The sequence below is a fragment of the Propithecus coquereli genome, unplaced genomic scaffold (assembly GCF_000956105.1).
Source record: "Propithecus coquereli isolate 6110/MARCELLA unplaced genomic scaffold, Pcoq_1.0 Scaffold328, whole genome shotgun sequence".
Classification (NCBI taxonomy): Eukaryota; Metazoa; Chordata; class Mammalia; order Primates; family Indriidae; genus Propithecus; species Propithecus coquereli.
In genome coordinates this window covers 3,466,111-3,489,755 of record NW_012148930.1, presented here as the reverse complement: position 1 = coordinate 3,489,755, position 23,645 = coordinate 3,466,111, and the positions used below count along the sequence as shown (strand labels likewise).

The following is a 23,645-nucleotide window of genomic DNA, read 5'->3' as shown; positions in this document are numbered from 1 at the left end:
CAAATAGCCCACTAAGATTTTAATTGACATTTTTATAGAATCTATAGAATACTTTGAGTAGAATTAAACCGCTAAAACTACTGAGTCTTCCAACCTATGAAAATGGTATATTTCTCTCAGTTCATGTAGGTCCTTTAAAAACTTCTCTCAGCAATGTTTATAGCTTCATTTTATAAGACTTGCACATATTTTATTAAATTTTCCCCTAAATATTTCATATTTTTGATGTAATTATAAAGGTTATATTTAACTTCACAATTCACATTGCAAGTATAGAAAAATAAAATTTATGTTTGTGTAAAGAAGATCTTTTTGATCTTTCTAATTGATTCATTGGCTCTACTAGCTTTATGATCTCTTAATCTCCTTAATTATAGATTCATTATGATTTTTATAGAAAGGTCACTTAGTCTGCAAGTCCATAAATAGAGACAGTTTTACTATTTCCTTTTCAACATGTGTGTTTTCTTTCTTCCTTTATTTATTTTGCATTATTACATAGGTTAGGACCTTTGGTATAATGGTAAATAGAAGTAGGAAGAGCAGACGTCTTTGACTTGCTCTCAATATTGGAATTAAATATTCAGCCTGTAAGCAACACACATAATAAAAATATGATGTTAGCTTTCTTCTATTTCCAGTGTGTGCAAGTTTTTAAGAATGCATATTAATTTTTTCACATGCTCTTACTGCATCTGTTTATGTGATCATATGGCTTATTTTCCCCTTTAATGTATTAATATGGTAAATTGACCTAATTTTTATATGTTATATGACCGTGTAGGCCTGGGATGAACTCCACGTTATCACAATATGTTCTTTCTATATATTAATGAATTTGATTTACTATTGATTTGTTGAAGATTCTTGCATGGGTGTTCATAAAAAGTATTCGTCTGTAATTTTCTTCTCTCATGATGTCTTTGTTTGGCTTTGGCCTAATCAAATAATGCTGGCCTCACAAAATCAGGAAAAACGTGTTTCCTGTTTCTTTATTTTCTACAAGTAAATTCATGCAAGGCAGGTTTTCTTTCTCTAATACCTTAATCACTCTCAGTTAGAATGTCTCGTTTATTGACTTGTCTGGTAATTTGATTTGATACTGGCCAATGTGAATGTTACTTTTACAATGTTTAAATTTTGTTTTCTTTCTTTAAAAATTTCTTCATTTTCATAGGATCATTTTGATACTTTGAAGCCCCATGTTTTAAGCTTTACAGGGCACTGTTGGTGGCAGAATTCTGAAATGGCCTCCAGGATTCTTCGCTCCTGGTGTACATACCATGTATAACCCCTCTGAGTGTGGGCGGTGCATGTGACTATGATTGCAGTGCACGCCTGTGATTAAGTTACACGTACCAAAGGGGAGTCAGTTGACTTTGTTTTCAGAAAGGAAGATTATCGTGGGTGGGCCTTGAGCTTAAAAGAGGAACTGGCCCTTCCAGAAGGGAGAGATTCTAAGCTGCAGCAGATGCCTTCCTGCTGTTGGCCTTAAGAAGGATGCCGCCAGGTTGCAGAGGAGGCCGTGTGGCAGAGAAGGGAGGGCAGCTTCTAGGAGCAGGGGCCTCAGTTCTACATCTGCAAGGAACGAAAACCCGCCAACAACCAGTGAACTTGGAAGATGACAAGCCTCAAATGAGATTATGGACCCACTACATATATTCCTTGCAGACTGGTGACACCTTGACCAGGGGACCCAGATAACACATTCCTAAAATCCTGACCCGTAGAAACTGAGAGACAATAAATTTATGTTGCTGCAAACTGAAAAGTTAGTGGTAATTTGTTATGTATCAAGAGAAAACTCATACTAATCTATTATTTTTAGAGTAGCTTTCATGCCAGGGATAGTTCAACCTTACTAGCAAACCATCTTCTTATAAGATTTCAAATGCTCTACTGATCACCAAGGTCTCTCCACTATGTCTGGTCAGAGTATGAAAGTCTTCCTACCCTATGTGGGCTCTGGGAATTGTTCTGCCTATGCTTTCTTGGTTGCTTTTATCTTGGCTTCGGAGTTTCATTTTGTGCATGTGTGACTTAATACTCAGAAAAAATTACAGGGAGTCTTATTAGATTTCTGGGTTCTTCAGAATTCTTTGTTACCACACATGATGGAATATTACTTGTATATTTGCAAACTATTTCATACATGTTGGCATATTTTTATTTTATTAAATTACAGTATACCTGTTTTAACATTCTTACTGGATCTTTTAAGTTTTTTTAATCTTATACTCTGTATAGTATAGTAATAAAATGCTATGAGCTAAGCATTGTGCTATCACTGCAGATATAAAGCACTTAAGAAACTACATTCTAGTGTTAGACATCTAAGCAACTATAAACCAATTAGTTAACTGCTATAACAGAATTCATATTAAATGTGAGGATATGCAAAAACGATGAGAGCTGCAAAGATGAAATGATTTCTCATTCTTTGGTTCATGCCATTGATTATTAAGTCTACAGAAATTATACGAAATGTTTCATGAATCTGTTCTCACTCCTTATTACCATTATCACAGCTCTGATTTTCTCTCTCAGTATTTCTCGCCTGAACAACTATAATAGCTTTCTAAATAATCACTCCTATGAGGTTCTTTTTGTCGTCTCTACTACACTCATCATGTCTCCTAGATTTACTTTGTTATCTAGTTAAAATTTTATGTCTTTATCTAATACTTTCATTAGTCTCTCATGACTTCTCCAACAAAATCTTAGTAAAATCTAATTCACAATGACATGTACACAGACAGACACATACACATTTATTTGTATGCGTGTGCATGTGTGTACAACATGATTTTCCTATGCCGGATGATTTGAGGTAATAATATAGTTAATATCCCATTATAATAAATGTCATCTCTACCTTCTAGCCTTCCTACTATTAGTAACTGATTTTTTTGTGGTTAAAAATTTTACTTTAAGAAAATCTTTTCAAAGCAAAAGCAATTTCTTCTGGGAAAGGGAAATTGTATTAAACCATGAAAACCTTAAGTATCTATGGTAGTCTCTCAGGTTGACTAAATTCATCAAGCAATATTCAGTGAGACGAGAGTGTAACTCCAACCACAAGTGTGATACACATGGCGGATGGCAGGGGCAGGAAAGGGGGATCGTGAGTTTACAACGAAGCTCTGTTAGAAAGAACAGGCTTAGCTGCAGTGGCGCTCTTGGGAAGCATGTAGAAGCTCATTGTCTCACTCGTTTTTAAAGGGTATGTGGTAAAGAAAATGAGAAAAGCTGCCATTGGACTTGACAGCTAGTCCGTCTTGTTCATCGTTACATCCCTAGCACCCAGAACAACAAATTGCTCACGGTAGGACTCAAGAAAATATTATGAATAAGGAAATAAAAGCAAAAGAGGAGGACATATCTGGTCTTTTTCATAAAATATTTATATCAAGCAACTACTTTACAGACTAAAAATCATAGGTCTAGGATACAATAGATTATACCTGGCATTTTCCAAAGACAGAGGAAAAAATATTCTAGTCTGGTTTTTGAGACAATGAAATTGCGTGTTTTAGAAATATATAACTATAAGAAAATTAATGGATAAAAACAAAAGGATTCTTTGAGTTAATTAAGTTGTAAGCTGCCTACAAGAAAATGGCTTAAAATACTTAATATTCATTGCCAATTTAATCAGGTGTCAAAGAGAATAAACAGACAAGATGGTTTGGCCATTTAATAGACTCACATATTAAAATTTTAAATGCTGCAAAGGTGTTATGAACATTTTGTTAGGAGAAGCAAAATCCAAGAAAATATGTTACTTAAAAAATAATCTTGCTTGACATTCTATTATGCTTTAAAAAATAATAATCTATAACAATGTTAATTTCTCATTTTGATAAAATGGGCCATGTTTATTTAAAGACATTAATAGTAGGGGAAGCTATGAGACATGAAGGGCATATGAGAACTCTTTGTACTGTCTATACTATGCTTCTGTAAATATAAAGCTATTTCAATAATTTTCTTAAAAAAAGGAAAAATTAAATGCAGTAAAAATAAAATTTTGATTTAATACTGAATTTAAAAATACAGATTTAAGAAACATTTAGGGAACAATCAGTAACATTTGAATGTGAATTCGATTCATGGAATTATTGTTAACTCTCTTAGGACTAAACGTGGCATTGTGGGTACATAGCAGAATTGCCTTACTCGTAGGAGAAGCGTGGCATGTAAAAACGTGTGTGTGTACAAAGAGAAGATTAAGCAAATGTGGCTAAATGTTAGTAATTGTTGAATGTAGAAGAAACAGGTTTTCATAGTACAATTGTTTTAGAGTATGTAAGTTTAATTTTTTCCAAAGTAAACAACAGTGAGGAAAGACAAAAAAATTTAAAGACTCCGCAGATAGTGCTGGTTTTGAATATGGCCTCATGTTAAGTAGTTTCTGGTGATCTTCACAATAATATAAAAATCAAAGAGATAAGATTTTCATCCAAAAAATTAAAAATGTTCTAAGTTTTAGTATTTTATATTTTGAAAATAAAGGAATTAAAAGCATTATGTTCTTAAGTAGGTTGTAAGAATGAGGTTTAAAATGATGACTATGTGGGTGTTAAATGGGAAATGAGAAATCATTCAACATGAAAAACTCACAGTTCACCATTTGGTGAAAGTCAAGCCTGCACATCCATATGTTATTTAGAAACAGCCAAGATGATTTCCAATATTTATATTGCTTGGAAATATTTTCCCACTCTCTCTCTTGGGTAGGAAGAAGTGAGGCACTGGAATGTCTGGTGATTTAGTGAAAAATAGATGGTGACTAAGCTGAGACAAAACCTTAATTTTTTGGTCAAATCATTTCTCTAAGATGTGTGTGTGTGTATTTTAAACAATATTGCTTTTATAATGACAGCCATACTATCTACTATAACAAAGATATATGTTTCTACAATATCATCAATGATATTGCTAATATACATTTTCTTACAGTTTTAACTCATTATAATGAAAATGTTTATTTTAATTGCTGGAAGAACTAATTCTTACTGTTCTAGTATAATGATTCATTCTTTTAGACATGTTTTAATAGTGAAGTAGAAAGTATTTCATTCAGTCAACACTCTAGTATTGAGATATGTATAGTTCTTCCTTTCATGCATGAACTATAATCAAATTCTGTTACATATGAAATACCATAATCCAAGTATGGAAAACAAAATTCATAGATAATTCACAATTCCATTTACTAATTGATTTTATATTCTTTGCTCCTACTTGTAGGTGAAAATTTGTCAATTTAATTTTTATGTTTCTTATATCTGTTAAAATGAAGTGGGAAATGTTCAGGGGACCCAACAGGTGAAAGAAAACTAGATGAGGAAGCAGAGAGAACTGAATATTCACAGATGACGTAAGACTTTATAGTGGGCAGTGGGATAGAATGTCAACCTAAAGTTAGCTATTAATTGATTTCTATTACAAGAATTCACCTCCCACTGATTTTCTGAGTAACCTCATCTGACTAGGAGACAGACAGCAGACTTCTTGTAGCTGAAATTGATCAATTGGAGAGCAGAGTTTATCTTTAAAGTTCATTCGAGGCTTTTCGATAATGGAGTTCTTTTCCTATTAAAGTAGGTATTTTTTCTTGTTTGCTTGTTTTGCGGGGTGTGATGTATGTGCATGTGTGTTTAATGATTTTTGGAATGTAGAGTGGAAAAGGAAATATGGGCTTGATTATAAACTGATTAAATTTTGTGCTACAAAAACATGTCTGAAAACTGAACTACCATAATGCTGTGCCTTTTTCATCATGGTTTTGCAACGACGGGGAAACAATTTATGAAGGGATCAACAACATGGAGGCATAATTTTTTTGCAGGTGACTTCAGATCAGATATTCAACCTTGGAGAGGCTTTACTAGAATTGTTAGTGCCACAAGAGTTTGACAAAAAATATAAGATGTTATAAAAACACGTTTGTATTAGTCATAGCTGGAGAACACACTGCCATTACCTCAGTCATGTATTTCAGTACCAATTGCCACTTCTGACAAAAATAATACATTGGTAAAAATGTCTCTCACTGGAAAAAAGACTTAACATAACCAAAACTCCATTACCATTTGGCTTTTGAACTATGAAAATAGGCCAAAAATAATCCACAAGAAAGAATCCTTTAAAAATAATATTGTAAAAGAATGCTGCCATTTGTGATCTAGAAAAAGAAAACTAGTGAGTTTAGGCTGAGATGGAGGTATGAAGCTGTGGCCACCACCTGTGACACGCGAAGGACAGTTACTATTGCGAATGTGCTGGGGGGGATGAAGAGCAGAAGTGAGCTTATAGACACAGCTTGTGAACACCCAGGAAAACATGGAAATGGACTTTATTGAAATAGCCTAAGTGAGGGAGGATCATGGCATGGCCTTGGGCTGCACTGTGGCCGTGTACAAGGCTGAGTGTAACCAACAGGACACGATCATGCACTGGATGCAGAGGATGAAAGAAGGACTCACAGCTTTTCTTTTAGTTCTAAGTAGATAGTGCTTGGAAGAATGAGGGAGAAACAAGGTTTAGATCAGAAAAAATACTAGTTTTAGACATCTTACTTTTGAGATAGCAGTTAGAAATTTAATAGGAGATATTGACTATGCAGTTGGAGATACAAAATTGGAGCTCATAGTGGATACCGAAGAAGAGATTTAATTTTAGAAATCATATAAATGGATGAGATCCTCCAAGGATAAGTTATTTAGGGAGAAAAGAAATATTTTTTGAATTTTCCTTGTAGAGAATCTGATGATACATAGACAATGGCAAGTTTATTTCTTGCTTTTCAATGCTATTCACTTCATTTAGTTTTTCCAGCTTTAATTCTTAGGATTTCCAGAAAAATACTGAAAGGACACCCACGTTTGTACCTAATCTTAAGAACAGCCTTTCAATATGTGATCATTAAATATTTATTTTCTCTAGGTCATTTTACAGATAACTTGCCTTAGGTTAAGGAATTCTTTGGTCCTACGATTTTCAAAAGTTTTCTTTTTTTTTTTTTTTAACTGTGAATGGATATTAAATTATCTCTCAAATACTTTTTCTGCATCCCTTGAAATAATATCATTATTCTCCTTTAACATGATAATCTCTTTCTGGAATAATTTCAAATTAGTGATTATATATTCTTTTTAAAATACATTATTTGGTTTTGCTAATAAATTTTAGATAATTTTTCAACCATGTTAACCAATTAAATTAGTGTCTAAATGTCATTTGTAAAATGATCCTTAATGAGTTTTGTATGGAGGTTATGTTAGTCCCATAAAAGGAGCTGGGAACAGAGGTTTCATTTTCTATTCTCTGAGAAAATGTGTGTAAGTTCAGAATTATGTGCCTTCTGAATTTTTGTAATAAGCTGTTTGTAAAACATTATGGGAAAGCCCAGTCACTTTTCCTGGAAACTAGTATAATACGAATTTGTTATGAAAATTAGAAATAGGCACTATTGATATGAATGAAAACAATCACTTTAATAGGTGTCATTTATTGGTGGCTGTTTTTCTTCTATGTTTTTTTTTATCATAACAACCCTATGGGGTAGTTTCTTTTATCATCTCCATTTTGCAAAATGAAAAACTCAAACTTAGAGACATGAAAAAGCCTGAGGTCATGCAGTTAATATACAGATGAACAAATATTTCACCAAGGAATTTCTCATTCCAGAATTTGCAATTACTTTGACTAATTTATTATAAAAAGGACAAATTGCTGAAAGTAAACTTTGTTTCTCTATGAGCAACATTTGAGTTTCTTTTCTTCTTTGGAAATTTGTGGTGATACAAATAATCAAATCATCTGTGAATTATAGTTCTGTTACTTGACTCTCACTATAATTTGTGGTAAAGTTGAATTTATATTCAGAAATATTTTACTGAAACTATTACTCTATTGAGCATTTTATTCTTTCTTTCTCTAGGCTCATTATTTTTACCTTCTTTTCTTGGTGATATGAATAAAAGCATAACTTTTTTTATTGCTGCAATAACATAAGTGTACATAAGACTAACTTAATTATAATTAAATGTGTAAAAATATGATTCATTCAAATAATGAATAATACTTCAATAACTTACTTTAATAAATGCCTACAGTCACTCTGTTCAAGAGAGAGAGATCCACGAAAGATATGAATGGTAGATGTGCATAATGTAATAGTTGCTAGGCTGCTATAGTGTTTTTACTTCCTAGTATCTCATACATTTATAAATTATATATTAAAGTTTCTCTCTTTCATGTATCTTTTAGTAATGGATTTACTTTTGAAAATTCATAAATTATAATCATGGTAGGATTTCCACAATTTAGGGTAAATTGAAGGGACTATTTAAATAAATGGAAATAAAAATGTCTATTCTATATCTTATGAAAATTTGAACCTGCTTATTTAATACTCATGAAAATACTCAGATAAGAATATAAAGAATATTATTATCAAGTTTATATGATTTAAAATTAAAGCAATTATTTTATCACAAACAAAATTATTAATAGTTACCTATTACTACATAACAAATACCCCCAAAACTTAGTAACTTAAAACAACCACCATTTTATTTCTCAAAATTCTGGGGGTCAGCATGATTTCTTAGGTTGGCTGCCAAGTAAGTTGGGAGATGGACAGATGAGGTGCTCAGATGGATATGCCCCACTTTCCATGTTATTTTTCATCCTTACAGAGGCTAAACCTGTAGTCTCTCAGCAGTGTTCCAATAAGGGGAAAGCAAAATCTGCATGGGCTTTTAAGGCTTAGCTTCTGAAGTTATATGATGTAGTTTTTGCTACATTCTATTGGTCAAAGCAAGTCACAAGGCAAGCCCATATTCAACGGCGGTGAAATAGATCTCACTTCTTCAAGAAAAAAAGCTGCAGGTCACATCTCAATAGGACACATACAGGGAGCATGGTTCCTTGGGGAACATTATTTTAACAATCTACTACACAAAGTAAGTGACAGCTTGTTTGATACACTGCCTTTTGAAAGGTAAAGTCCATAATCTTTGTGACCTTATGCTAAGATATAAAATATATTATATTGGTTTGAGAGCCTCATATACCACTTCAAACTCTTTTTATGACATTTTAGTGAAACTAAGGTGCTTTTCATCTTTACATAATATAAAAAGAGAGTTCCTTTGAAATGTTGTAATCTCAGCCATAAAAGAATGCAGACACCATTAAAAGGAATTTCAGAAGAGTTCGAAATGAGAAATATTGAAATAAATTATTGGGATAGAATTTGTAAATAATCCATCCATTTTGATGGGTTTATCAAAATAATAGGAAAGTAAGAATTTGAGAAAGGATTAATGCATACAGTTTATAATCTTTTGTTTGTAGAAGTAGATTATTTCAGTTGAGTTTGATCTTTTTAGAGGCAGCATATCAATGGCTTGCTAAACAAAGGAGAAAGAATGGAAGTCTGTTCTGAATTTTAGTTGTGACACACTCAAAATTACAAATTGTCTTCCTAAACTATGGTTTGTTTTAAAATCCAGATAAAATACTCATTTACTGAACACCTAATATTTTCCAGACATTATTTATTTAATCCTTACTGCTAACCCTAATGGAACAAGGACATCAGATATATTATGGCCTTTTAATAGCAGAGGAAAATAGGGCTCAAAATACTAATCTGTCTGCCTAAGTCTTCAGTGGCGGCACTCAAATCTCAAGTCATGTTTTTAGGACTTTGCCTAGTGCTCATGTCATTCCTGCCATTCAAAAATTTTGTGATAGCAAGTCATTATCAGGTGCAATGAAAATTTTTCAAAAATGTTCCTTATGCCAAAAATAAAAATAAGACAGCTTAGATATAAAGGTTTTGCGGATAAACAATTGGAATTTAATGAAGGCTAATTATAGATGAAGCATTTTCCATATATTTTTCCATTTAATTTCACAAAGTCTGCTACAAAAGAGGTACTGTTATTTTTAATTTTTAGTTTAGGAAATAGGTTTAGAGAAACCCTGGCACCATCTCAGACTATATAAATCAGAATCTCTGTGATCAGTTCTTTAAAAATTCTTCCAAAGACATACTAATATGCAGCCAGGGTTGGAAGCCATTACTTTAAGTTGTTTGCTATACATCTTTAGAAAAAAAATTGATGACATCATTTGTAGGCATGCTAGAAGATATAAGTCAGAGAAAATTGGACAGCAACTATTTCATGGTTTTCTTATCATTACTTTAGAATTCTTAGAGTTTATAATTTTTTATTTCAATATTATACACTAATAGGTAAGCATTTTAAGATATTTCTGAAGAAAATATGTTTTGCTCACATATTGCTAAACTGAATTACATTGCAATGACTTGAATATTTAGACTATTAAGATAGAATATAATATAAAACACAACAAGGTCATTATGTTTGGGGAAATAAACATGTTCACAAATTACTGCCTAAATCAAAATTAGTTCCTTTCTCCCACAGAAGCCTTAAAGAAAAAAATCAAGTATCATTTTACTGCACAATTTCCTAACAGTTCAAAGCATAATCTTATGTGATCAATTATTTTAAAAGCAGTGTCTCCAAAAAAAAAAAACCCTCATATATAACTTTTTCTTGAATTCTTTTCAAAGTCTACCCCCGAAACTAAATCTATTTAAATATACCTGAATACATTTTAATATGTTACCCTATTGTATGATAAGTTTATATATGTATTAAACAATCTATAGTGAAGTATTATCTATATGTAAACCTAGGTATAAATGAACAGATACAGCACTTGAAATCTGTGTCTATATTAAGCACACATCTACCACTGCTAATCTCTTTAGGCTTATTAAGGTATCTAGTAAAAGTTTAGCTGCTAAAATCACCAAGTTATATAAAAAAGTAAAGATTCGTCCTAAAGTATCATCTTGTGACATAGTTCTTCATATATGAAGAAATCCTCTTTAATAAGTAAATGATATAAGAGAAATCCTTTTTTGTTCTATAGAATCCTGAATATAGTAAGTTTCCACTAACTTCAGAAACAGAACTCTTAAATTGCAATAGAAATTTGAGGAAATTCAATGGATCTCATTCAAGATAAAAACTTACCAGCAAATTTAATATGGAATTTATTTTCAGGCTTTAGTATCTGGACATACAAAGGGCAATTTGGAGCAAAATCTTTCACAGCCCATGCTCTCAAAATTGTTTGGTGATCCTGAAATGACCAAAATCAAAATATCATGAGATACATTAAAACTTTCATGGATATGAAGTGAAAATCATCAGTTTGTGCAGTCACATCCATAGTTAAAAATTAAGCATAAAAATTTATTGTAAGAACTTATTTTTAAGGACACTTACGATTTCTATAAAAGAGGGAAATAATACTTAATTAAATCAGAGCTAAAAACCAGCACTTAGAAAATAAGCAGAGATTAAGAGGAGAGTACCTGGACAGGCTTAAAAATAATTTTCCATGAAAATTCCTGTGGTCGGAATCTTTTAGAATTGTAGCACAACTAATAGTTCATTAAAGGAATTTTCAGAGAGAAAAAAATGGGCTTATAATACGAACTTACTTGGTAAGACTGATGAGAGGAAAACAACTACGTGACCGTACATGTAGAGGACACGTTATTTTACTTTTTCATGTGATAGTAAAGGTAAAAGAATTTTTACTTTGTGTGTATGTGCATATGTATGTTTGTCTGGAGAAAAAGAACTCTCAGATATAACAAAATATATCAAAAAAAATTTTTTTAAGAAAATGCTAAGACTGAGAAAGAAAATCAAAATCATGCTTAACACGAAATCTTATGCACAGTAGTCACCCCATAAATAATGCAATAAATTGAATAAACCAAGGCAAATTTTTAGAGAAATATGCCACACAGTTAGCTAATACATTTTTGAAAAGGAAGAACAAATGTGCTCTATGGTAGCAAGTTCATATAAGAGCCAATAAGCACATAGGCTATTTTAACTTAAATTAACTAAAATTAAATAAGATTAAGAATTTAATTCTGTAATCACACTCGCCACATTGCAAGTGCTAAAAGGTGCATGTGGCTAATGGCTGCCATACTGGAGAGTGGAGATATAGAGCATTTCTGTCATCATGGAAAGTTCTCTTTGACAACACTGCTAGGGAAAAAAAAGGAAGATCAAAAATACACGTAGATATGAGGTACTGTTTGTCCAAATGCAGAAAAATGTTGTTGATGTTAGTAACTTCCACAGACTGAATGTTTGTGGTCCTTCAAAATTCATATGTTGAAATCCTTATCTCCATTGTGATGCTACTAGGAGACAGGATCTTTGGTAGGTGATCAGGTCATTGGCACAGAGCCCTCATGAATGACTTTATAAAAGACTCCCCACAGAGCTCCCTGGCCCCTTCAGCCATGTAAAGATGTGGCCAGAAAACAACAGTCTATGAACCAAGAAGCAGGTCTTCACCAGACGATGAATCTGCCATTTCCGTGATCTTGGAGTTCCCAGCTTCCACAACAGTGGGAAATAAAATTTCTGTTGTTTACAATCCACCTAGTGTATGCTACTTTGTTATGGCGGCCCAAATTAAGACAGTAACTTTAAGTTCCACGAAAGCTGATGAATATTAGGCCAGAATGGCTTAAGTGGACAGTATGCATCTCAGGCAAATATTCAAAACATTATGATAAGCCTAATAATGCCTAGGAAGATTCATCAAGCGAGTATCTGTTAATTCACGTAACATGCTTCTAAACCTGAGGTTGGAAGGTTATAGATAATTTAGTGGAGGGTTGTTGTTATTTCTCTTTCACTAGAAGTACAATATTTTAAATGGAAAGAAAAAGACAGAAAGTAAACCACTAAGTTAAAAAACATGAACATATAGTTTTTGATTTTATTATCTTTTATTTCATTTAGTTTAGTGTGGTTTTAAAGACAATGGATTTTTACTAGGGTTCTTCCTCTGCTTTGTCCTTCAATACCTAAGTGTATTGGGACAAATTAAAGTTTCTCATTTGTAAAATGTAGATTCTTTCTATCTCACAGAATTGCTATGGTGAAATAGAACATGTACAATTTTTAATAGAGCTTGGCAGTTAGTTATTGTTGAATAAACAAGCTGTTTTTCTTATTATGTGTATCATCTTAGTAATAAGAGAAGTAATATCATTAGTGATAAAAGATAAAGAACAAGTATAAATTTCTTAGCAAGAGTTTAAACTGAGATTTGCCAGCTGGCACCAGCAACAAACGTAACATTAATAACAGAAGGGGACACAGAGAAGGCCAGGAGATCCACCAACATGGAAGAGTAAGCTCTTACTAAATCGTCCCTCCTGCAGATAACAACTATAAACTCTAGATGAAATTTATAGGATAATCACATAAGGGTTCTATAAAATGAACTAAAGCAGGCAGATTTTCCCAAAGGAAGACAGTACCAGACACCAAACCCTCAACTCCTCTGTCTTGCTTACTTTACATTTAGTCAGTCCTCAAATCTTGTTGATTATGCCTCTAAGTACTGCTTTAAGATGTCCACTTCTCTCCAGCCCCAGCGCCACAACCTGAATTTAAACTAGTGTCATTTCTGGTTAGGAATAAGGGCAACAGCCTCGCAAAGTCTCATCCTGCATATGATTATTCGGCCAAGGTCAAGGGGACCACTACGCAGATTACTGGCATGTTTTCTTTCTTCTTGGTACTTTGTTCCATGTATTCCTTCCTTCTCACACTTCCCCCACTTTCAGCTCAGATCTCTGTCTTCTCTGCTCAGTAAAACTGTCATGAGCTGACTGAATTACCTTTTCTGCACCAGGATCTGATAAACGCCTTTAGACGGAAAGTGTAGTTTGTTTGAGTGCTGATCTCACTGGTTTCCTCACCCTCATAGATCACAGATGCACACTGCCTGTTATTCAGTCTGAAAATAATTGTTTTGTATATTTTGTCCCAAATTCATTAGTGCGAGGAGGTTACTGTAATACTTGCTACTCCCAAGTGGCTGTAAACAGAAGAGTTTCCTATTTTTTTCTCAGTCTGCTTCAGCCTTTAATCATCCAATATTCAACCAAAAACTGCTCTTACTATGTTCACTGATGACCTCCACGTTGCCAAATCTAATGATCGATATACAGTCCAAAGCTTTCGAAATGTTCCTTTCTTCTTGAAATGCATTTTCTATTTAGTTTGCAGAGCTCAACCCTCCATTGGATCTCGTCCTTACATATTTTTCTCTTTTTAAGCTGCTTTGCTGGATTCTCATTCTCGTTGTGACCTCTAACTATTGGATGCCACCTGGGTTCAATCCCAAGACTCCCCTTCCTAGCTACACGCAATCCCTGTGTGACCTCCCCCTGCATCCTGTGGCTTTAAACGACATTTGTATGTTTCCGATTGCCCGACTGGTATCTTCAGCATATTGACATCACTTCTACTAGTAGATAAACTCCATGAGAGCAGAATGTTTTCAACTGTTATGTTCATAACTGCATATTCAGCTGGTATGTCAGTGTTGGGCCCCAAGATACATAACAAATAAAGAAAAAAGGGAGCAGTTTTTAAAATGAGGATGTTGTACTGGGGCACTTTTTTTTCTTGTATAAAATACTATGCTCAGGTCTGAGTGGGGTGCAACAAATGATGTCAATCAGCCTCCTGTAAATTTGTTAATTGACATAATTTGCTGTATCAGGGACTGGTTTCCTGGAAGACAATTTTTCCATGGATTGAGGGGATGGGGATGTAGGGGGAGCTCAGGCTGTGATGCGTGGCCTGACCGGCCACAGACCAGAACTGGGCACAGCCCGGGGGTTGGGGACTGCAGGACTAAGGCATGTAAACTTGTGACAGTGCAAACATAAATTTATGTACAATCGAATAGTAAGTGGTAAATAGTAGATCTATATATAACAGTTACCCTCACACAAAAATGTACTGAATGATAACAGATGCCTAAAATGTACAGCTGATTTTGAAAATTTACAGGGTTGTCAAAGGGAAAGCAACACAAAAAAAGGAAAAAGAAAATGCAATCAAAGTGATCCCTGGATCTTCGACGAACAGTATGTACATAGTGACACAATTCTAAACGTTTATCATGTTGAACACTTAAGAGTCAATCAGTAGATAACGACAGAAGATTTCATTTTGTTTATACAACAAAAAGCAAATGGTATCAGTTTTCAAATGTAAAAATGTAACTGATAAAGACCAAAATTGGAAAATTGAGAATGAAAGAAAGCTGAAGGAAAAAAGAGGGAAGCAAAAGTCATTTTTTTACAAGCGAGAATAAAAATTATATTAATAGTTTAATTTATGCAAAGTGAATATATTCTTTTTTTTTCTTTTTAATTTCAGCATATTATGGGGGTACAAATGTTACGTATATTGCCCTTGCCCCACCTGACTCAGCTTCAAGTGTGTCCATCCCCCAGACGGTTTGCACCACACCCATTATGTGTGTATAAACCCATCCCCTCCTCCCCCGTCCGATCTGCCTCACGCCCGATGAATGTTATTACTGTATGTGCACTTAGGTGTTGATCAGTTAAAATCAATTTGATGGTGAGTACATGTGGTGCTTGTCTTTCCATGCCTGGGATACTTCACTTAGTAGAATGGGTTCCAGCTCCATCCAGGAGAATACAAGAGGTGCTAGATCACCATTATTTTTTGTGGCTGAGTGGAACTCCATGGTATACATATACCACATTTTATTAATCCACTCATGTATTGATGGGCACTTGGGTTGTTTCCACATCTTTGCAATTGTGAATTGTGCTGCTATAAACATTCGAGTGCAGATGTCTTTATTATAGAGTGTCTTTTGTTCTTTTGGGTAGATGCCCAGTAAAATGGGATTGCTGGATCAAATGGTAGATCTACAAAGTGAATATATTCTTTTAAGGGATTGACTGAGAATAGGAAGAAGCAGAACGGAGAGCTGATGCCTGAAACCATGTATATTAATATTTGTTATTCTGATTATAATTTTTAAATTGCGGAATCACTTTTACATACAAATGTGTATGTCATTTCAATAGTAAGCTATTATCACCATGGAGGGCAGTTTTGTTGTAAAAGACGAGGTTTTGGAGTCAGATTGACCTGGGCAAAATCCAGACGTTGCCACTTTGAGAAATCTAATTAACACCTCGGAGCCTTGCTTCTCTCATCTATGAACCAACTGTGGTATTAAATGGCATAATGTGCACAAAATGTCTAACCATATGAAACCTACTCGATAAATGCCAAATGCTTGGTTCCTTTTTTATTAAATGGACTTAAAAATTGAGCTAAAATATTTATACCAATAGGAGAAATGTTGACTAAAACTCTCAAACCCCCCCAAAATGCAAGATTTTTGCAGAAAATTATTATCATGTTATAAATCTTTAAATGTTTTCATATTAAGAAAAACACTGGGCATCTTCTTTTAAAAGCACATATCATGTTCTTTATTCTTTTTAAATAAAATTAATCTATAATAATCAGAAAGGATTTTGACCACATGAAGCTATACTTAATGATTTTTTAAAATGATTTTGATCATTCAATATGAAGAAGAAAAATTTATTGAGGCAGCTGCTATGACACTTTTAAATCCATGATTACCCACTGATTTTTAATGAATACAAGATTTGATATAGACATACATTTATTTTTTATAAAATATTGTTAATTCCAAAGCAGAGTATTCGTAATGCCTATTAATGTTTTCATTTTGATGTTATTCAGAACTCCCCTCTCCCTCCAATCAGAAAAACGTACACAAACCAATTCTAGGATTGGCAGGGTATGCCTAGTTATTAAACCGTTATCATTAAAACAACAAAAGAATATATTCATTTAATTTTATAAACTCAAAAATAATAGCTGAATATGTACTTTTCAAAACTACTGCACAGCCAACATTTTTCAAAAGCTGTGCTGTGTCCATATAAGAATAATATCTATTGGATGTTGGGCCGGGGGTAGGGGGGAGGGGGAGGAGGGAGGAGGGGACGGGTATTTGCATACACAAAGAGTGCAATGCGCATCACCCTAAGGATGGACATATTTGAAACTCGGACTTGGGGGGGAGGTGGGGCGCAAGGGCAACATACGTAACCTAAACATCTGTACCCCCATAATATGCTGAAATAAAAAAAAAAAGTTGTGCTGTGTCAAGGAAAATAATATGAAAAGAAAAGTTTCATAATATGTTAGAATGATTTAGAACCACACTGAGGAAAATTTCTTCAAAATTATGCCTAATATCAACAATTCAGCTATGTAGATTTTAAAAATACATTTTTTAGGCCAGGCACGGTGGCTCACGCCTGTAATCCTAGCACTCTGGGAGGCCGAGGTGAGCGGATCGCTCAAGGTCAGGCATTCGAGACCAGCCTGAACAAGAGCGAGACCCTGTCTCTACTAAAAATAGAAAGAAATGATCTGGACAACTAAAAATATATATACAGAAAAAATTAGCCGGGCATGGTGGCGCATGCCTGTAGTCCCAGCTACCCTGGAGGCTGAGGCGGAAGGATCGCTTGAGCCCAGGAGTTTGAGGTTGCTGTGAGCTAGGCTAATGCCACGGCACTGCAGCCAGGGCAACACAGTGAGACTCTGTCTCAAAAAAAAAAAAACAAAAAAAAAACAAAACATTTTTTATATACAACAGACTTTCTTGATTCAGGTATGCAAATAGGTGGAAAATGCTTCAAGATACTAATAAAAGTAATCTATCAAAAAATTCATTTTTGGAAATGTTCTGTCTAGAAACAAACATTTTAAAATTTAGTCTAAATTGTGTCTTCCTTAAGAAATCATAAGCATTTCACTAGTTAATTTCATATATTTATCTTTGGAATTGAGGCCAAGGAAAGTAAAAGAAGTTTGCTGAATTTTACCTATTTTACAAATATTTCTCCAGAGTTCAATGTAATTGAACTCTGTATTCTTATATTTTGGGTCACTTTTTAAAGCAAAGAATTTTCCCTTTGCTATTATACTTAACTGTGCCGGTAGAATATAATCATGCGTGTTTAGTCTCACTATCCAAAAGTGGTTTCAACACAATTTGCAACCCATGCTGAAAAGTATGCAGCCTAGGAATGAGCTTTTTTGTTACACTTCGTAAAAGGGAGAGAGAATTTCCCCAAACAATTTATAATTTTTCCATGTCGTTCAACTATTTACTGTGAGTGAGCTTGATTAAAATTAGGGAGACCTGACAATCCTGAGCCAAGTTGAAGTTCATTACATCGGGTGAGAAAACATCATAATTCCAGGCCTCCGGGCCCTCCCAAGAACTCACTGCACACGGGCCACAGGGAAAGTGACAGTGAAGCTGACTTGATCATATCAAGGACAAAAGTCAAAAGAGTTCACTTCCTCTAGTTGAAGATACAAGAAAGGTTTACGGCATGTGGAATGATTAAGTGATAGCCGGACTGGATAATCATAAGGGAGGAAATACTTATTCTTTTCATCCACCTACCTCCCCAACAGAACAACTTACTTGGGGAGAGGCTACTAAAATAATTTGTCTGGACGAAGCACTCATGTATTCACAATATGGTTTCTATAAAATGATATAAACAAAACAAGTTGACCTAGAAATTTTGCAAACGGTAGAAAAGATTTATTTACTAACTTTTGAGGAATCAAAGAGTAAAGATTTCAACCCTCCTGACTGGTTCTGAGCCAAATGCTGGAGGAGGAGGGCTGTGGATTGTGGGACGTGTTTAATAGAGCTCTGTGTGAGAATACTGCAGCATTCTCTGCAACAGCAGCCATGCCAGATCCTTCCTGAGAAATGATACGTAATATGGGAGAACGCTCCTCATCGAGCAATGTGGGGCTTCTAGGCTAACATTGTTAGCCACCTAGCATAACGTACAATTTGTCTACATCTTCTTCATTTGGATCACAGTTCCCACCTATATGTAAAGACGGTTTAACAGAGATGCACGATACAGCCTATTGGTGCCTAGATATGAGCACACTAGGAATAGTCTGCCTTCTATTTTATAACCAAGTCCCAGAAAGCTTTTGTCTCTCCAAGGGCTGTAGACACTCCCACAAGTCCCTGCACACCCTAACACAAGGCAGTTGAGAGACTCTACAGTCTTTGCCAAAGGAGCAGAGAATAGTGCATATTTAGTGCCACTGACGAACATTTGTTTTTCTTCTACACTCTTCCTGTGTATCAAGACCTAAAATGCCATTCAGTTACCAGGACCCAATGATACCCTCTTCTTGTCCCTTTGTTCAAGATGCCCTAATTCTGACCTTGACTTCCCTACTGGGTTTTTAAGGATTTATTTGCTTTTCCTATACAATAGGCCCTCCATTATCTACCCTGTTTTGCTTTTCAAAGTTTCAGTTACCTGTGGTTATTCTTGATCCAAAAATATTGAATAGAAAACTCCAGAAACAAACAATTTATAAGTTTTAAACTGCACGCAGTCTGAGTAGCATGATGATCCCGCCCTGTCCCACCCCATCCCACCAGGGACATGAATCATCCCTTCGTCCAGCACATTTGCACTGCAGATGTTCCCCGCCCATTAGTCGTTTAGTAGCTGTCTCAATTATCAGATTCACTGTCATAGTACTGAAGTACTTTTGTTCAAGGAACGCTTATTTTACTCAATGGCTCCAAAGGGTAAGAATAGTGATGATGGCAATTAGAATAGGACAAAGAAAAGCCATCAAGTGCTCCCTTTCAGTGAAAGGTGAAAGGTCTTGACTTAATAAAAGTCCTTAGTAACAGTAAAGTACATTTTTCTTAATAAAGAAATAAAAAATTGTATGTTGATGTTGCTAAGACCCATGGTAAGATCAAATCTTCCATCCATGAAATTGTGAAAAAGGAAAAAGAAATTTATGCATAGTATATATAGGATTTGGTACCATCGGCCATTTCAGGTATCCACTGGGGATCTTGGAAAGTATTCCCTGAGGATAAAGAGGAGACCACTGTACCTACTGACCCCTGGCTATTCTGCTAACCCTCTCACAGGTACAGTATGCTACCTGTTCCACTGAATTGTTTTTCAAAAGTACAACAGCTGTTCAGTGCTACCTGTTTTATTAGGCTGCATTTGGCATGCCTTGGATCCACTTCTGAACCATTTAAGTATGAATACACAATAGAATAATTTAATCAGAATTTTGGATGAAAGTGGAATTTAAAAATATATAAAAACATATGCAGCTCAACTGCAAATTTACCCATGATTTTACTGGCATCTAAAGGGTTACATGGATGCTGCTATGAAGAGGAATCTCTTTATACCTCCTCACAACGGAAGGCTCATTTTCTAAAACAATGTTTTTCTCCCCTTAGACAAAGACATATTCCAAATCCCATGTAATTAAAAATATTGTACATGTACACAGTTCAAAAAGACAAATAATGATAATTCTACAAGTTCCATTACACATAAGAGCAGCTTCCTAACTCTCACATCACATGTCCACTCCACAGAGGCAGTCACTTTATAGCCCTAAAATTGGGTATTCTACTTGTTTCTATATTTCTAAATATGATTTTATTACTATATTTTGATTTTTCGATTTAAAATATCATCTACTAGCATCCTATTGAGGAATAGAAGAGTATAACTTTCCTGTTACCCCCCTTCAATTTCCCTTCCCCCTTCTTTTGAATATGCAAGTCACGTGACAATATGCAAGTCACGTGACAAAATGCATCACTAGGCGATTCTGTGGTCGTGCCAACGTCAGCGTGCACTTACAGGCACCCAGATGGCACAGCCGACCACACGCCAGGCTGTACGGTGCAGCCTATCGCTCCTGCCCAGCGTCATCACACACGTGAGCAATGCGTGCACCACAAAGGCACAGTGGCTACGAAGTCACTAGGCAGTAGGGATTTTTCAGCCCCATTATAATCTTACAGGACCACCGTGTATGTGGTCTGTCATTGACTGAAATGTCATTATGTGGCACATGACTATAGTTTGATAATTTTGAGTGATCTGTTTTCCTCTATAGTTGTCTCTTTTGGTCCTTTTGTTTTCTAACCACTCATCACTAATTCAAAATCTATTGTATTAGTCCATTTGGGCGGCCATAATAAAATTCCTCATAATGGGTCACTTAAACAACAGAAATTTATTTTTTCACAGTTCTGAAGGCTGGAAGTTCAAAGTCAGTTCTGGTAGAAATAGATTCCCCTGAAGCCTTGACATGGGCTTGCAGAAAGCTGTCACTGTGCTCCCTCCTCACGTGTTTGCCCTCCGTCCACACGCACCCCTGACGTCTCTCTGTATGCTTTAATGTCCTCGTCTTAAAAGGACATTAGTCATATGGGATTAGGGCCCACTCTGATGGTCTCATTTTAACTTAATTACCTATGTAAAAGCACTATGTCCGGGGCTAGGGCTTTAACATGTGAATTTTGGGCAGTTACAGTTCAGTCTAAAACATCTGCCCAGAAGTGGAAATCTCCCTTTAATACATTCAACCGCATCAGGTAATGGCAAATTCATCTTTTTCCCTGGGGCGCCCTGCTGAAGCTCCCGCTCTACTCCGAGCCTGCTGTTCAGCTGCTGGCCTAGGACCCTAGGATCTGTTCTCACCACCATCAGGGGAATCCCGTTCTCTCTGCTGTGCTGGACCCCAAGTCTACCTTCTCTTCACTCATTCCTTATTTTTGGCAAAACACATCTTCTGGCAGCTTTCTGAGAGTTGTGCATTTTTTGAAATCTTTAATATCTACAAATAACTTTTTTTCTCTCTTCTTATTTGACTGAAACTTTGCCAGGATACAGAATTCTAAATGGAAAAATATTTTCCTTTAGAATTTGGAGGCATTGTCCCATTGTCTTATGACTTCTAGTATTACTGATGAGATGCCTAAGATGTTCTGATTCTCCGTCCTTAGTTTTGAATGTTTTCTTCTTTTCTCCTACCATTCCTCTTCTTCATTTTCCTTCTACTTCTTGTTTTGGCCCTTATCTCCTTCTCTCTGACCAGCACAGATCTTTCCCAGTCCTTATTCTGTAATAGGTAGGCCCTCTCAATTTGATGATTTTGGTCTGGAAAATTTGTTCGTATTATAGCTTTGATAATATTCTCCTCACTGTTTTCTAGAATTCCTTTCTTAGATTCCTGTTATAGAAATACTGTTTCTCCCTAATTACTCCTCTAATTTTCTCACCTTTTGACTCTTCTTTTCCATTATTTAGTTTTACTGTTCATTTTATTCATCTTCACTTTTCCAATGTTGTTAGGTTTATCTTCTAGGCCTTTTATTCAATTTTTCATTTGTTACCTTATATTTAATTTCCAGGGGCTCTTTTAGGTTCAATACATGTTTCTTGCTTTGTTGTATCTTCTAGTCTACTATTCTTGTTTTGTCTATATACCATTTTCTCATGTTACTTGAAGATATTTATTAAACATATATTTTAATACTGATTTCTTCTCCCAGAATTGTATTGTGGTGTTTTTATTTCCTCTGAGTTCCTCTTTCCATATGTTTTTGTTTGTTTGTTTGTTTTGTTCATTTGTTCTTTCTTGTTCTTGTTAGAAATTTCCTCACATGTCTAGTGACCCCTGGTGTCTGAACATATGTAGGATTGACACACTCAAAAGATGTTGGGACCTGAGTGAATGTCAAGACCTTGTGACACGTGAGTTTTACTGTAGGGTGATTAATCTGTGATACTGCACTTGGGAACACCAAACTTTATAACTGTGTACATAAACACACACACACACAGATGTGCACACACTTTGATACACAGATGGATGGATAGATGGATAGACAGATAGAAAGAAAGAAAGAAAAGAAAGAAAGAAAAAAAGAAAGAAAAGAAAGAAAGAAGGCATTTTCTTTCATGGTGGACCATTTTCCCAAAGAAAACTTCTCCAATCTTGTGTTGATAGAGATGTGTACCTGGCTGTAAGGGTTCTCAAAGCCATTTGGGAAAAGCATCTCACATTTAGTGAGGCAACTTGGTCTTAATTTCCTTAATTTTGGCGTGGTCTCTGGACACTTAACTGCATGTAGTGGCTCTGAGTGGAGGGTATCCCTGGATCAGATTCTCCAGATCGTAAGCCTCTTTTACCAAGGTTGGGAAAGTAATCAGCAATGGATATGTGGAGGGGTTCAGGAAATCTGCTTTTCTTACAAACTTTTAACCACTATTCATATATTTAGTCCTACGTATAACCTTACTTTCAGAAGCATCTGGTGCCTCTATTTTCTGAGACTCTTGAAGTTCTGTTGCAAAAAGCAGCCTGCTTCTAATTTGCTTCCTGTCTCAACTTAAAATTTAACTTTCTTTCTTGTTAAGTCAGTTGCCATTCATCCATCTGCTTTCTAGCTTCCAAAATTCTATTAGTATTGTCTCATCTACCAAACCCTTTGTCCTTAAGGCTATAAATCTTTGTATTCATTTCCTGTCGGTTTAGCAGAGTTTCAGGAGGAAATGGAATGCATTGGTTTAACTGAAAGCTTCCAGATTCACACTGTAAAGGGTCCTCAAGCAGACATTATGTGTGTATTGCTTAATGCTTCTATGTCCTTTGTTACACAAAGACAGTTAGTTACACGTGCTAGAAGATTGCGGGTATTTGTATACACAAGGAGTGCAATGCGCACTACCTGAAGGATGGACATATTTGAAACACGGACTTCGG

The 23,645-nt window shown here is 35.0% G+C and overlaps 1 protein-coding gene across 1 annotated transcript in view; it reads right to left on the bottom strand.

Annotated features, from left to right (window-relative positions):
• KCNT2 (potassium channel, sodium activated subfamily T, member 2) overlaps positions 1-23,645 on the bottom strand; it is a 318,603-nt gene that overhangs the window by 133,093 nt on the left and 161,865 nt on the right. The window contains exon 13 of the mRNA XM_012650477.1: positions 11,091-11,199. Coding sequence (XP_012505931.1) covers positions 11,091-11,199 — 109 coding nt within the window. The remainder of the gene's footprint in view (positions 1-11,090; positions 11,200-23,645) is intronic.